This window comes from Prunus avium, chromosome 3 (genome assembly GCF_965620075.1).
Source record: "Prunus avium chromosome 3, drPruAviu1.hap1.1, whole genome shotgun sequence".
NCBI lineage: Eukaryota > Viridiplantae > Streptophyta > Magnoliopsida > Rosales > Rosaceae > Prunus > Prunus avium.
In genome coordinates, this window is record NC_142286.1 from 4,828,559 (window position 1) to 4,841,310 (window position 12,752).

General features: G+C 37.7%; 3 protein-coding genes across 3 annotated transcripts; all 3 read left to right on the top strand.

Moving 5' to 3' along the window:
• Positions 1-4,791: 4,791 nt before the first annotated feature.
• Positions 4,792-6,939, top strand: DTA4 (downstream target of AGL15-4). The gene is made up of 3 exons (XM_021963088.2): positions 4,792-5,663; positions 5,754-6,114; positions 6,640-6,939. The coding sequence occupies exons 1-3, from the start codon at positions 5,128-5,130 to the stop codon at positions 6,856-6,858; spliced, it is 1,116 nt and encodes a 371-aa protein (XP_021818780.2). The 5' UTR covers positions 4,792-5,127; the 3' UTR covers positions 6,859-6,939.
• A 1,257-nt stretch (positions 6,940-8,196) lies between these two features.
• Positions 8,197-12,110, top strand: LOC110760775 (uncharacterized). The gene is made up of 4 exons (XM_021963097.2): positions 8,197-8,333; positions 8,482-8,554; positions 8,919-9,004; positions 10,716-12,110. The coding sequence occupies exons 1-4, from the start codon at positions 8,197-8,199 to the stop codon at positions 10,804-10,806; spliced, it is 387 nt and encodes a 128-aa protein (XP_021818789.2). The 3' UTR covers positions 10,807-12,110.
• LOC110760776 (zinc finger CCCH domain-containing protein 20-like) lies at positions 11,415-11,844 on the top strand. Its single transcript, XM_088250208.1, has 2 exons — positions 11,415-11,533; positions 11,616-11,844. Exons 1-2 carry the CDS (start codon positions 11,415-11,417, stop codon positions 11,842-11,844), a joined length of 348 nt encoding a protein of 115 aa, XP_088106334.1.
• Positions 12,111-12,752: the final 642 nt, after the last annotated feature.

Below are 12,752 nucleotides of genomic sequence, written 5' to 3' on the forward strand. Positions count from 1 at the left end.
GGTATACAGATGCTGATTGGGCAGGTTCAACCACAGATAGGCATTCGACATCTGGGTATTTTATGTTTGTGGGTGGCAATCTTGTTACGTGGAGGAGCAAGAAACAAAAGTTGGTGTCTAGATCTAGTGCTGAGGCCGATTATCGGGGAATGGCCCATGGTGTATCTGAGTTACTATGGTTGAGAAGATTGTTGAAAGACCTTGGTTTTGGGCCTAATAAACTCATGGAGTTATATTGTGACAATACGGCTGCGATTGCAATTGCTCATAATCCTGTACAACATGACTGTACAAAGCATGTGGAGGTTGATCGAAATTTCATTAAGGAAAAGTTGGATGCGGAGATTGTGTCCTTCCCCTTCATCCGTTCAGAGTATCAGTTAGCTGATGTTCTTACGAAAGCTGTTTCTACAAGTATCTTTCTCAACTCGCTTGACAAGTTGGGCATGCGTGACATCTTTGCTCCAACTTGAGGGGGAGTGTTAGCGAGTAGAGCATATCCTATTCTATTTGGGTTTTATTTATTTTTCCTTTTGTGTAGATATTATGTAATTAGGATTCCACTTATTTCCTAATTAAACCCTACTAGGGTTTGTAACCTGTATTATAAATACCTCCTTTCGGAGAATGAAATATATCTGAAAATATTCTACCCATATTATTTGACTGCTTCTGCCCCATTTTCTAATTGTGTGGTCCGAAAATTTTCGATCAAATGTAATTTGAGAATTACTGTTGAATCTTATCCGAGGATTTCTAACTTCGACATCTTGAATCTTATCCCCTGCACATGTGGAGACTCTGGCTCTTCTCGAAGGACTAGCTGTTGTTCAAACATGGTTGGGCATTCCTGTGACTTTGGAAAGTGACTCACAGGCTCTTGTCCTTGCTGTTAATGGCCCCAACAATGACACCTCTGAGCTGGGCCGTTTCATTGATGATGCCAGATTTCTCCTGGCTCGGTGGGATTGTTGTTCTCTCTCCCATGTTCGTAGAGAAGGCAACAAAGTAGCACACTGTATCGCTCATTTTGCACTTTCAACTCAGCAAGTTTGCTTTTGGGAGCAGCCTCCTGATTTTATTCAAAAGGATTTGCTTGCCGATCTCATGTAACCTTTGTCTCTTTCAATATTATCGCTAATTTTCAAAACAAAAAAAGAATAGTTGTGAAATTAGATCTATATGTAAGTTCTGAAAATTATTACGATTTTTTAAATTGATAAATTCTAATTTTTTAGAACTACCGCGATATATTCCAAAATTATAACATTATATCAAAATGGTTATGTGTCTTCATTTTATTGAAGAGGGTGAGAAGTACAGAAAAGCCAAAGGGATTTTCAAGAAATTCCAAACATTTCATGATATCAAAGTAAAGCTTCACGTGTTTGGCTCAACAGCCACACGTCACACGTGTTCCCACATTATCCAATATGTGTTGTCCACGTGTTAGGTTTGAAATTTCGCCACACGTGCAGGGGCGTGTTGAGAGTATTTGTTCCATATTGAAATATTAAGAGATCTAGCCTGGGTTGATAAGGACTTAGGCTACTTCCATTGCCAATTGATTTTGAAGTGGAACCTCTTCATATCTATTATATATAATACACTACATGAACTGATATCACAAAGTTCAAATCTATTATATCCATCAACAGCCCAGTTTTGTTTAGCTTCGATGGTCCATCCAAACCCTAAACATAAGCTTCACGATAAACATGCTAGTATTACAATTACAATAAAGTTATGTTATAAGTGAGAGCAACTTTATCCAAGTTGATCGTGATGAGAGATTTCATAGACTCTTCTATAAAAGATTAAAATTGATCCAAGTTGAAGAGAAGATGGAATTCGAAGGAAGAAAGTTAAAATGGAGGGGACCATAGTAATTAGCTGGAAGGCAGGCGTTGATTATTGAAGAATAGAAGCTGATGAGCATCAGAGATGAAAGGAGACGGAAAAGCAGCCAAAGTGATGTATGACGCACACTTTTGACTTGAAGATACTTGTTAGAAGCAGAACGTTGGTATTAAACAAAGAAATGTGGTGCAGGCAATTGGCCTTGGAAGAAGAAGGCTTGATTGTGAAAGGAGAAGTAGAGACGCAGTAGCAGTTTAGGAAGGAACAAAATAAAATACTTTTCAACTTCCCTGGTCCCCGAATGACCAAAAAAATAGGAAAAAAATTCCAGGTTCAACTTCATATCATTCCAAGGACCTTTTTTTTGTGGTGGGGGACTAGGTCAGAATGCAATTGGTGTACGGCAACTAAAACCTACGTTCCGATGTCTTCTTGGTTAGATAGGTCCAGGTGGAGCCAGGAATTTAAGAGGGGGCACTCTTAAAAATTCAAGTACTTTCCTTTATGACAAATCAACCTAGTTTTTAAGAAATCCTTAATTCTCTATTTTTTGTACGAATAACCTATCACTCTTTTATGATAACAAATACTTGTAATTCAAAAGAAATTTAGACAAGAGAATGAAAAAGAAGCAAAAATGGCGGGCATTTAAGAATTTGTGAGGAATTTTATAATATTTTTACAATATCACTAACATATAATTGTTTATACAACAATATTTGAGAGGGGGCCAGTGCATGCCCACCCTGGGCATGTATTGGCTACGCTAGTGGCTATAGTATGATAGAGAGAAGACTTGAAATAATAACAAAGTCAGTCACCTCAATATATAATTTTATGTCCTATTTTTTATTTTTAATACAAGTGATAGTCTAAACTAGCTACAGGGAAGGGGGTTTCTCACATACACTGCAAAGGTGTCATGGGAATTCGAACATAAGACCATTGATCTGCAAATAAAGGCAATATTTTAATGGGCTAGAGACCCCATTGATAGATTGGTTTTGAGTTAGATGTTCTAAGAGCATCTACAATGGGCTCCCTAAATCACCTCCTTAGACAAATTTTAGGGAGGCATTGTAAAAATGCAACTCCAACCATGCTCCCTATCCACCTCCTAAAATAGGGAGTCCTCTAGGAGCTCCTAAATCTGAGGAGAGAGAAAGGACTCCTAGTGGCTCCCTATAATTTAATGTTGCCTTATTTAATGAGTTTTTGAAACCTTTATTTAATGCTAACTATTTTTTATTTTATTTTTTAATAGAGATGGACCAATCAAAAAAAAGTTATAGCATTTATGACTCTCCAAATTAAGGAGTATGGTTGGAGTTGAAATTTTTTAGAGAGCTCCTAAAATAGCTTTCTTATATTTTTAGCTAAATTTTAGCTAAGAGAGAGAGAGAGAGAGAGAGAGAGAGAGAGAAGCTTAGGCGTCCGTTGGCCATTGGGGTGTGATGCTTTTGGTTTCATTCTTCTGGTTTTCTCATTAACCCAAGTTGACATGTCGCTAGCTCTAGTTGTACAATAATGTCAACTTCGCTTGCAGATGAATGGTCCTCAAATCAATGCCGAAAGTGTGGCTAAACATTTTGACAAGAGACATCCAAGCCACGTGTTCATTTTCGACAATGATCTCAATGTTTAATTCCAATTCCTTGCGAGAAAAAATTTGGCGAAAGTGATACATGAAAATCTTCTGGCTAACTATTCAACTCAAAATAAATACTTTGAAAGAGGAAGGGACATAAACCATCTAGAAATTAATATTTGGTGAAACATGCCCATGATCCATTAAAACGTCATCTCTTAGGTGGCTTGGAATAGAATTTGATGGTAGATGAGGGGCAAGTGGCTTGTATCTCAAGTGGTTAACAATAGTTATTCCTATATTTGGAGTTTTGTGTTCAAATCTCTCTCTCTCTCTCAATATTTATTGTATAATAATAAAAAGTTGACGAAAGCATTAGTTTAAATGTCTATATCTGACGTATTTTGTTTGAGTTGTGCTCAAAAGATTCCCCAAAATGTGGCGAGGTAGAATATATTTACTGACGATTGTCAAGACTTGAATCGAAGCTTTCATTTGGAAGTAACAAATTTAACATGTCGTGTGTACACTTGATGACCAGAAAAGACATTAATCTGAGCTTGTGATAGCAACATGTGCTATATTAGACAAGGAAAAAAGCAGAAAGTGTCATATATCCCCACAATATCTCATACCAAAAATCAAATTATGCCCATAAGTCATAACATTATCAAGCTCTAAATGATAATATAAACTAAGAAAAATGAAACTATTGAAGCCTGCCGCAGACATCACCTTTGTAGAAGATAATGTTTGAGAGAATATGCTTATGCATCCACATACAACTCATGTCCTTGTCGTCTTCGTCTTCTGATTATGTTGGTGTGTAGAAGATCGTTTTTGGAGGCGGCAGTGACAAAAAGATACCTCTAGAAACTCTTGCTGTAAATGCAACACTGCAAAATGATGGCCCAATATCGGGTTGGGTGGGTTGGGTCAGCCCAATCCATTGATGGGCTTGAGCCAAGTTGTAACCCATTGAATTGGACAAACGAGTTGGTCAGCCCAAAAATAAGCATATATTTTTCGACTCATTGAACAAAGAGGAGTCGTTCAGGATTCAAGGTTTAATGAAATGATGATTGGCTAATACGAAGATTCACATTTATAGTCCGTATATGGCACTTCACTATAGAATTTCGCGAACAAAAAGAGGGAAACAAAATCAATGATTTTTGGACAAATAATAGAATCACAGCATATACACCTCTGTCCATCCAGATTGATTTTGAAATTGAAACTTAACATCATTGGCCAAAAACAATGGTAATTCTCGTACAAACAATAGAACCACAACACCTACATATCTGTCTTTTGAAGATTTTTGTTTTGTTATATGAGATGAAGGGCCCTCACCAAAAGTCTGGCAAATGCCACAAAAGAGAAAACCAGGGAGCTGATGATTAACAATGGAGCTGTAAAGAAAGTGAGAACAATAGAAAAGAAAAGCAAATCACAAAAAGTGAAAGACCTTGTGTTTATCATTGATCATTCTTAGGAGGGATGTAGCTGAACCCCAAGACATGTCATCATTGCTGCTCCTTGCTCCTTTTTTTCTTTTTTTTTCTTTTTCTTTAGCAACAAGAAAAGAATTATAAAGATGTACAGCCATAGAAGAACACAAGAAGAAGTAGAACAAGTGGGCTTATTTGCATCACTCACCTCTAGTTTTAGTCCCAATGGCAGCCTCACCTCAACCCGTCTCTGAAAACCCGATTGATTTTCGTGCACCACCGCCTTCTCCTATCGCCTCAGGCCGCCGATCATTGGTCACAAACGATGAAGTCCTCACTGAGTACCTCGAGCACTCCCTCCAAGTCCCTGACCTCATTTTGCCAGACAAGTTCTTCCCTAAACAAAATTCACTTGAAAATCCCCCCACTATTGATTTGTTAGCATTGAATCTGGATGAGTTTGATGCTAGTCTTTGCAAGGTTGTGGAGTCCATAGCAAGAAACGGGTGTTTTCAGCTGGTGAACCATGGAATTTCAAGTGAGCTTGTGAGCTCTGTGCAGGCTGCAGCCACCGGAATCTTCCAGGTACCGCCGGAGAAGAGGGCGGAGATAACCCGGTTACCGGACAAGCCATACGGGTTTGAGGAGGTTCATGGTGAGGAGGCTGGCAGTGAACTGAGCGAAGAGTTCGTTTGGTGTAGAGACCAAGATTTGAAGTTGACAATGGAGAGAATTGCACCAGTTGGATATTCAAATTTCAGGTAATTAACAAATAAATGCAATTAATTGGCTTTTGTTTGTTTTCATGAAACCAATTAGGATTACAATTCCAAACTTCTTTTATTTTGCAGTGAGAAACTGGAGACCCTAATGACAGATATTGAGAAGGTTTCTGGGAAAATCCTACCAAGCTTATTGAAAAATTCTCAAACAAAATTCGTTTATGGAAATGATGATATGGTGCAAGGGAAAGAACTTGGGACAGTCTGTTGCCTGTACAAGCACAGCCAGAATGTTTTAGAAGACGAATGGGACAGCTCTTTAAGATATGATGTGATTAAGATGTTGATAAGAGGAACTGATTATTCTCATGCCTTGTGTTTGCATCTTTGTGATGGTTCTTCAGAGTTCCATGTTTACTCCAAGAAAGGTTGGGTTTCTTTCACCCCAGATAAAAATGCTCTAGTAGTCACCACTGGGGATCAAATTCAGGTAAATTAAATTTAACTTTGGTTATTGTTATTTACTGGGACCAAGGGAGGAGACCAGTTAATCTAATAATAAAGCCAGAATGATAATTACTTTGTCTCTCCAGATGGCCTATTGCTTTAGTTTCCATTTACTGTGTTTTTAAAGTTGTGTAAAAGTTGCACTAAAGTCATGTTCTCCCTTGCGTTGTAGCAGAGGTATATGATGGCTGCAAGCCCACCATCATGGCGATTAGTATCTTCGACCATCATTGCTTTCTGTATTTTATATCCAATGCCACCTATGTGGGATGGTCTAATCATAGGACAAAAAATGTTTTAATATATAGTTAGAAATATCTTCTCTTATCAAATTATCCGTCATATTATGTTGTTAAATTTTCAATTTAAACAATTTAAATTATTCATTAAGCGTCTGTTTACTTGGAGTGGGGTTTTATATTGTTAGTCTAGCAGCATAAGACGCCAGACTGTCTCGTAAGCGAACATTACTGTACATATATGAACTGTTTGCTTTGTTCTCTTGCAGGCATGGAGTGGTGGCCAGTATAAGCATGTGATAGGAAGGCCAATCTTTAAAGGTGAGGAGGACTGCATCTCAATGGCTTTTCTCTATTCTCCTCCAACCTTTATTTCAAACTCCCAAAGCAACAAGGAAAAGACTATATCACTTGGTGAACAAGCTATAATGGCCATATTTTTAACTCTTGTCTACCAATTTTTAGTGTACTTCTACAGAAATTTCTGATGTATTTTGGCAGTTAATAAGGAATATTATACACATTTGTTCCTCAAAAAATGGACAACATTTTACTCTCCTTTGGTAAAAGGTCTATTTGTGATATGTTTTCTACTACAATGCTTTCGACAGTATTATATATGTTTTTTTTTTTGCCAGTCCTTATTAGTCCCATCTTTTTAGGTGAGACTTGTAACTTGTAAGACACAATATGTTGGATTGTTGTCCATTTTAATAAGTCCAGTCCCAGTGCACATAACAACGGCCAGAACTGTTGTCCATTTTAATTAAAATAGTCCAATCCAGTCTCACCCTCCAAACGGGTATGTTTACTTGTCTAATTTATGTATTACCAATTTTCAAAAGGATGGCTTCTATATCACGGACCAATAGTTAGGATGTACGAATTTCACAAAAAAATGACTAGTAATTTGGTTGATATGGGAAACGATCAAAACTTTTGAGTGGTATGCTCAAACCAATGCACGCAAAATAAAGTTGTTCTATAAGTACATATAAGGATTGGCCAAACAAAAAAATATATATATACAACATAAGGTTTTTGTGAAAATTGATGAGCTCATTACACTTCTTTAAAAATATTAAACAAAAAAAAAAGGTTTATGGCGAATAGATTGTAGCCCTTTTTTCAAAGGAGAAGCTCGCAAAGGAATTAAAGCTCGTTAAATTTGAACTAATCTTGAGTACAAATACAATTCGCCTAAGATCAACACTACTTTTTTTTTTTTTCCAACAAATGAACTTTCCTTTTTATTAAACAACAAGAGGCATGATCTTATTGAGAAACCACTTCGTTGGTATAAATACTAAATTAATTACAAGAGAATATTTGAACTTTCTCTTTTATTTTTTATTTTTCCTATTGTGTTGAAGCAACAAAAATGCATGATTTGGTTTCCTTGTAACTTGTTAGCAAATTCTTACCAGGAAAATGTATGTACATTTTTAGGCTAAGAAAAAATTAGAATGCACTTAGACTACAAGATGTACTCAGTTAATTTTAAAATTCGTTTAGCAGCACTCCAAAAAATAATAAAGTAAAACTAATGGAATAAGTTTGAAACTTAGGATTGTAATAGATGTTTGATCCCTCGAACATAACCAAGCGAAAATTGAAACAAAAAATATGACTCACCCTTCTTGTTTAGTTATGGAAAAAAAAAAAAAAAAAAAACAGAAGACAGGTTTTCAGTTGCCGTGGCAGCTTTCAATTGGCCACTGGATCAGAGAGCCGTAGACATCGTAGCAGCGAATCTAGATTTCTTTCAAAACATCACTTGGAGTTGAGACTTGAGACACAAAAACCCAGTAGAAAAGGTGACTGGCATGGCATCACTCTCATCTCACTCTCATTTTACATCAGATTGGAATTTAAAATCTCCAGTTCGACAGAGTTGGAAAACTTTGGACAAGAAAAAGAGAACCAATGAATTCTCTATCTGTCTGTATTCACTAATTCTGAGGTAAATTTGTTTGATCCCTTTTTGTGTCTCCTTCAATAGGCACTGTCAACTACCTGCCTCTGATTGCACATCTTAATCTGCATAAATTTCCTCTGTTTTGCTATAAATTCAGCTGCTCTCATGGGTTTTTTTTGTTTTCTGTATGAAGATTGTTGGTGTTGGACTTTTGCTTCTTATGGAAAATTGAATTTCTGCATCAAAACACTCTAACCAGCTTCCAGGTGCATTCCTTTTACTACTAAATTCTTGAATATAATCAGACCAAAAGGAAATATTGGATTTGATGTGAAAGATTGAGGCTTTCTCTGTGTGTGTGTGTGTGTGTGTTTTATTGGCTGTTATATATATCACACTGTCACCTCACCAAGGAGAGTTGAGGAGAAATGGTTTACCATGAACAATTCATTGGGATAAAGGGTATTTGGCTGAAATACTCTTCATACTTTAGGGGTTGGAACAGTAATAGGAGACATTATAGTCAAAGAAGTAATCTTTCAAGTCTAGGGAGCTCACCATGCAGTAACTCTGTAATATTGTCTTTTCAAATTCTGTATTAAATATTGACTATGTTTTGTACTTTAACAGATTATGGAAATGGAAAATTTAACTAAGCATGCAGGACAACAATCCCTTAGTCAGGAGTTTCTCCAAGATCTTGCAACAAGTTTCAGGTGAATTCAGTAATGCTAAACAGTATAGCCTATAGCCTTAATTATGCAGAAATATTTGTTATATTTACTTGTTAAAGGAAAAAACGAAAAGAATAACTTCTTAGAGTTAAATATTCATTGCATTCTTCAACACAACAGGGTTTCTTTTATTAAGTTTTTTGCTTTGCTCTGTCTTTTCTGGTGCTAACGGTATTAGTAACATCCATAAAGCTTTAACCACTGGCCGTGCAGCAACATCCTTGTCCGTGTCTAAATGATGTTATTTTGGGACCAGAAATCATACGTTCGCTTATGATATACTGTTACTATACTTTTGATCTGATGACTGGGGATGTACCTTCTTTGCATATTGATTGACTTGGATTCTGCTAGCATGGTGATCTTTGGTCAAATTTACATCTGCTTTGGCTTATGAGGGGTCTTTGATATAAACTTGAATAGGTTCTTCACCTTTTCCACTTAGCTTAGGTAGCCATGACACACTGCTAAGTGTCACTCATGACTTGTGGAAACCTTGTAAGGTCTAATATATTTAGTCTTCATCAATAGAGAGAATTAAATGATGGGATTTAATTCACGCTCAGTTCGGAGGAATCGAACCTACCCACTACCTTGCTAATTGGAACATATGTTATTGCACACGAATAAATATAATAAGAAGAACACATGAAGAAAATAAGACGTTGAAAGTAATTGTCAAAGTCAACGCATTTGACCAAAATAGTTGACCAAGTCAAATTATTTGGACTATAATTTGAACTTAATGGTTAAGTTACAAATTATAATTAAATTGTTAATTATGGATTTAGTTTGAAGGTGGACTCGGTTTGAGCTTTAAAGTCATTTTGGGCCAAAAGAAAAAATACACAAGGACTCATTAGGCCTAGGAATAAGTGTTGTATGACAACACAATTCAAGTGAGCCCAAAAGGATCCCAAACACTACCATGGCCGAAATTCTAGGGTGGGGCTTTTTTGCTTCATCCCTTGTGGCCTATATAAGACATACTTTAGCCATTTTCTCTCTAGGGTTTGAAGCCTCCAACTTTGGAGTGGGTTTGGGAGGAGAGAAATGTCCAATATGCCATGCTAGAATCGGCCACCAAGAGGAGAGGGCTAACACCTATGTTGCACCGACACTCCAAACTGCTGAAGTGTCGGAGTGTCGGACACTCCGACACGCCGACACGCCTCCGACACGCGTTGGACACGGTCAACGGCTGGGACACGTCAAGACACGCCGCCGACACGGTCAAGACACGGCAGGGACCAGATTGAAATTTTGAAAATAAAAATTGGGGTCTAAACGTGATTTTTGGAACTTTGGTGGACTGATTTGAAGTATTTTGAAAAAGATTGGTTAAAAGTGGAAAAAGACATTTTTAAACCTAAATGAATCAGTTCAGCAGCCACCACTTCAGTCAGTTCCGCGCAGCTCTTCCTCTTCTCCTCTTCTCCTCTTCTCCCGCTTTTGCAAAGGTAAGTACCTTTTCAATTTTTTTTTCCCTTTGTTTTCAAATTCTTTTATGCCAAATGGAATTATTATCCTAATTTTGTTATGATTCGTGTTCTATTGTTCATTGGCTGATTGATAATTGTGAAATGATGCTTGGTTTTGTTTTGAGAAAGTTAAGTCACACACAGGTTTTGGTAATGGAATTGACTTGAGTTGGATTTAATTTGCAATGGGTTTGGTTTCATTTGCTTGTCAGGGTTGATATCAAAGAATTTGGAGAACGCGGGTGTGCGGAATTAGAGGGCGTGTTGTTTTCCAATAACAACAATGAAGACATAGATGATTGAAGAAGATTGAGAGTTAGATCATTTATGTTTTATTTTGTGGTGTATTAATTATTATGTATGGATGATGAACATGAGTTATTTATTTTGTTTTATGGAATTATGTGACATTGAAATATTGAGAATTAATTATTATTTTAATTGCCGTGTCCTACTTGTACCTAATTATCAATTTACCCCCTGACCTTTTAAAAAAAAAAAAATTAAGGACTCAAACTAAATTTTATTCTCAATTTCCCCCTTGTCGTCTAATTTCTCAATATTTCATTAAATTTTTTGTTAACTCATTAAAAATATATTTTTTGAAAAAATTAAAGAAAAAAAAAACAAAAATGAAAAAAAAATTTCCTATCCCCTTTGCGGTCTTCTTCTCCACCCCATTCCCCCATGACCACCATCCCTTCACTCCAGACCAATCCCCCCATCTCCCTCTCTTCATTTTTTTTACTCCCAGACCATTCACCTCTTCCCATCCCCCATCACGGACCCATCCCCATTCCCCCATGACCACCACTGCAAGCCACCCTTCCTCGCATCCCTAGTCCCCACAGAAATCATCCACACAACCCCAACCTTTCAAAGCCTTCAATTTCTAATCAAAACACGAAGGGATGGAGGTTTCTTCGATGACCCAGTCGCTGAGTCGATCTCTGGGTTCGAACTCTGTCAACGAAATGGTGGCTTGCAACTTGGAAAGGTCAAGTCTTTGCCTTCTTCTTGGAATGTCCAAGTGAGTTCTTCCGGGTTTGGGTCTCCAAGATCTCTGGGTTCGAGTCTCCACGCGAGTCAATTCTTCGACACGGTTTATGTAGCCTCCCCTTGAATCCGGCCCGTGTACCAACTCGTTTTGGAATTGGGTATTTGGATTTCTGCAAGGAGGGTTGTGAGGAAGAGCCTGCCATGGAGAGGGTGGAGTCTAGAAGGGGATTAAGGGAAAATATGTTTGAGAGACTAAGGAAGGAGAATTCTCTAGGTCTGGTCGAATCAAGCCCCAGTTGTGGTGCTTCTGATGTTGGGTGGGTTTCGGAGCTGGTGAAGTGAGTGGGGCCAAGTGGGCACATATGGGTTCTTAAATGGTTCTCTGATGATTTGTTCATCTCCATCTCTTCCTCCTTTCTCTCTCTTTCTCTTTCTCTCTCTCTCTCTCTCTCTCTCTCTCTCTTTGTTCCCATTCGAGCTCCCCCCTCCCCTCTGTATCTTTAAGGGTTTACTCGCGAAATACCCCTTGAACTTGTACGTCGCTTTCAATTAACCCCCTATCCTTTTTTTTTAGAAAATTAAGGATATGAAATTATTTTTTTCGCCAATTTCCCCCCTCCGTCTAAATCTACAACATTTCATCCAATTTGCCGTTAAATGTGAGGGTAAAATAGTCATTTTGTACGTGAAAAATAAATAAAAAAATGAAAAATAAAATAGAAAATAGAAAATAGAAATAAAAACTGAAAACTCTCTCTCTCTCTCTCTCTTTCCTTCTTCTTTTTCTTCTTATCTCTTCCCTCGGTCTCTGTCTTCTTCTCTGTGGCTGTTTCCATCTATGGCCATTAAGTCGTGAAGTTGTGAAGTCGTCGTCGCCATCGTGAAGCCTAGATCTTGCAGCCGCCGTCATCGAGCCAAAACCGTGGGACTTGGGGGCAAGGGTTGCGGATGGGTTTCGGCTGGGGCTTGGAATGGATCTCACATGGGGATGGGTTTCGGCTGAGGTTTTAGGGTTTAGGGTTGATGGGGTTGCTGAAGGAGATGTAGATGGGGGAGGGGGGTTGGAGATAGGGTTGCTGGGGGAGGGGAGTGGCGATAGGTTTGGTTCAGTGTCTTTTTTTTTTCTTTTTGTTGTTGTTGTTAATTTTCCTATTTTTCTATATTTTTTTGTTGTTGTCAATTTTCCTATTTTTCTGGTTTCTGGGTTTGTAGATGCTGGCTGGAGGAGATAGAACTGGGGAAGGGGGCGA

Excerpts from the sequence above, each read along its gene's own strand:
- LOC110760776 (XM_088250208.1), top strand. The coding sequence starts at position 11,415 with ATGGAGGTTTCTTCGATGACCCAGTCGCTGAGTCGATCTCTGGGTTCG. Across the intron at positions 11,534-11,615 it reads CTTCTTCTTGGAATGTCCAA|CCTCCCCTTGAATCCGGCCC; the intron begins GTGAGTTCTTCC and ends CGGTTTATGTAG.
- DTA4 (XM_021963088.2), top strand. The coding sequence starts at position 5,128 with ATGGCAGCCTCACCTCAACCCGTCTCTGAAAACCCGATTGATTTTCGT. Across the intron at positions 5,664-5,753 it reads GTTGGATATTCAAATTTCAG|TGAGAAACTGGAGACCCTAA; the intron begins GTAATTAACAAA and ends TTTATTTTGCAG. Across the intron at positions 6,115-6,639 it reads CCACTGGGGATCAAATTCAG|GCATGGAGTGGTGGCCAGTA; the intron begins GTAAATTAAATT and ends GTTCTCTTGCAG.
- LOC110760775 (XM_021963097.2), top strand. The coding sequence starts at position 8,197 with ATGGCATCACTCTCATCTCACTCTCATTTTACATCAGATTGGAATTTA. Across the intron at positions 8,334-8,481 it reads CTGTATTCACTAATTCTGAG|ATTGTTGGTGTTGGACTTTT; the intron begins GTAAATTTGTTT and ends TTCTGTATGAAG. Across the intron at positions 9,005-10,715 it reads GATCTTGCAACAAGTTTCAG|GGTTGATATCAAAGAATTTG; the intron begins GTGAATTCAGTA and ends TTTGCTTGTCAG.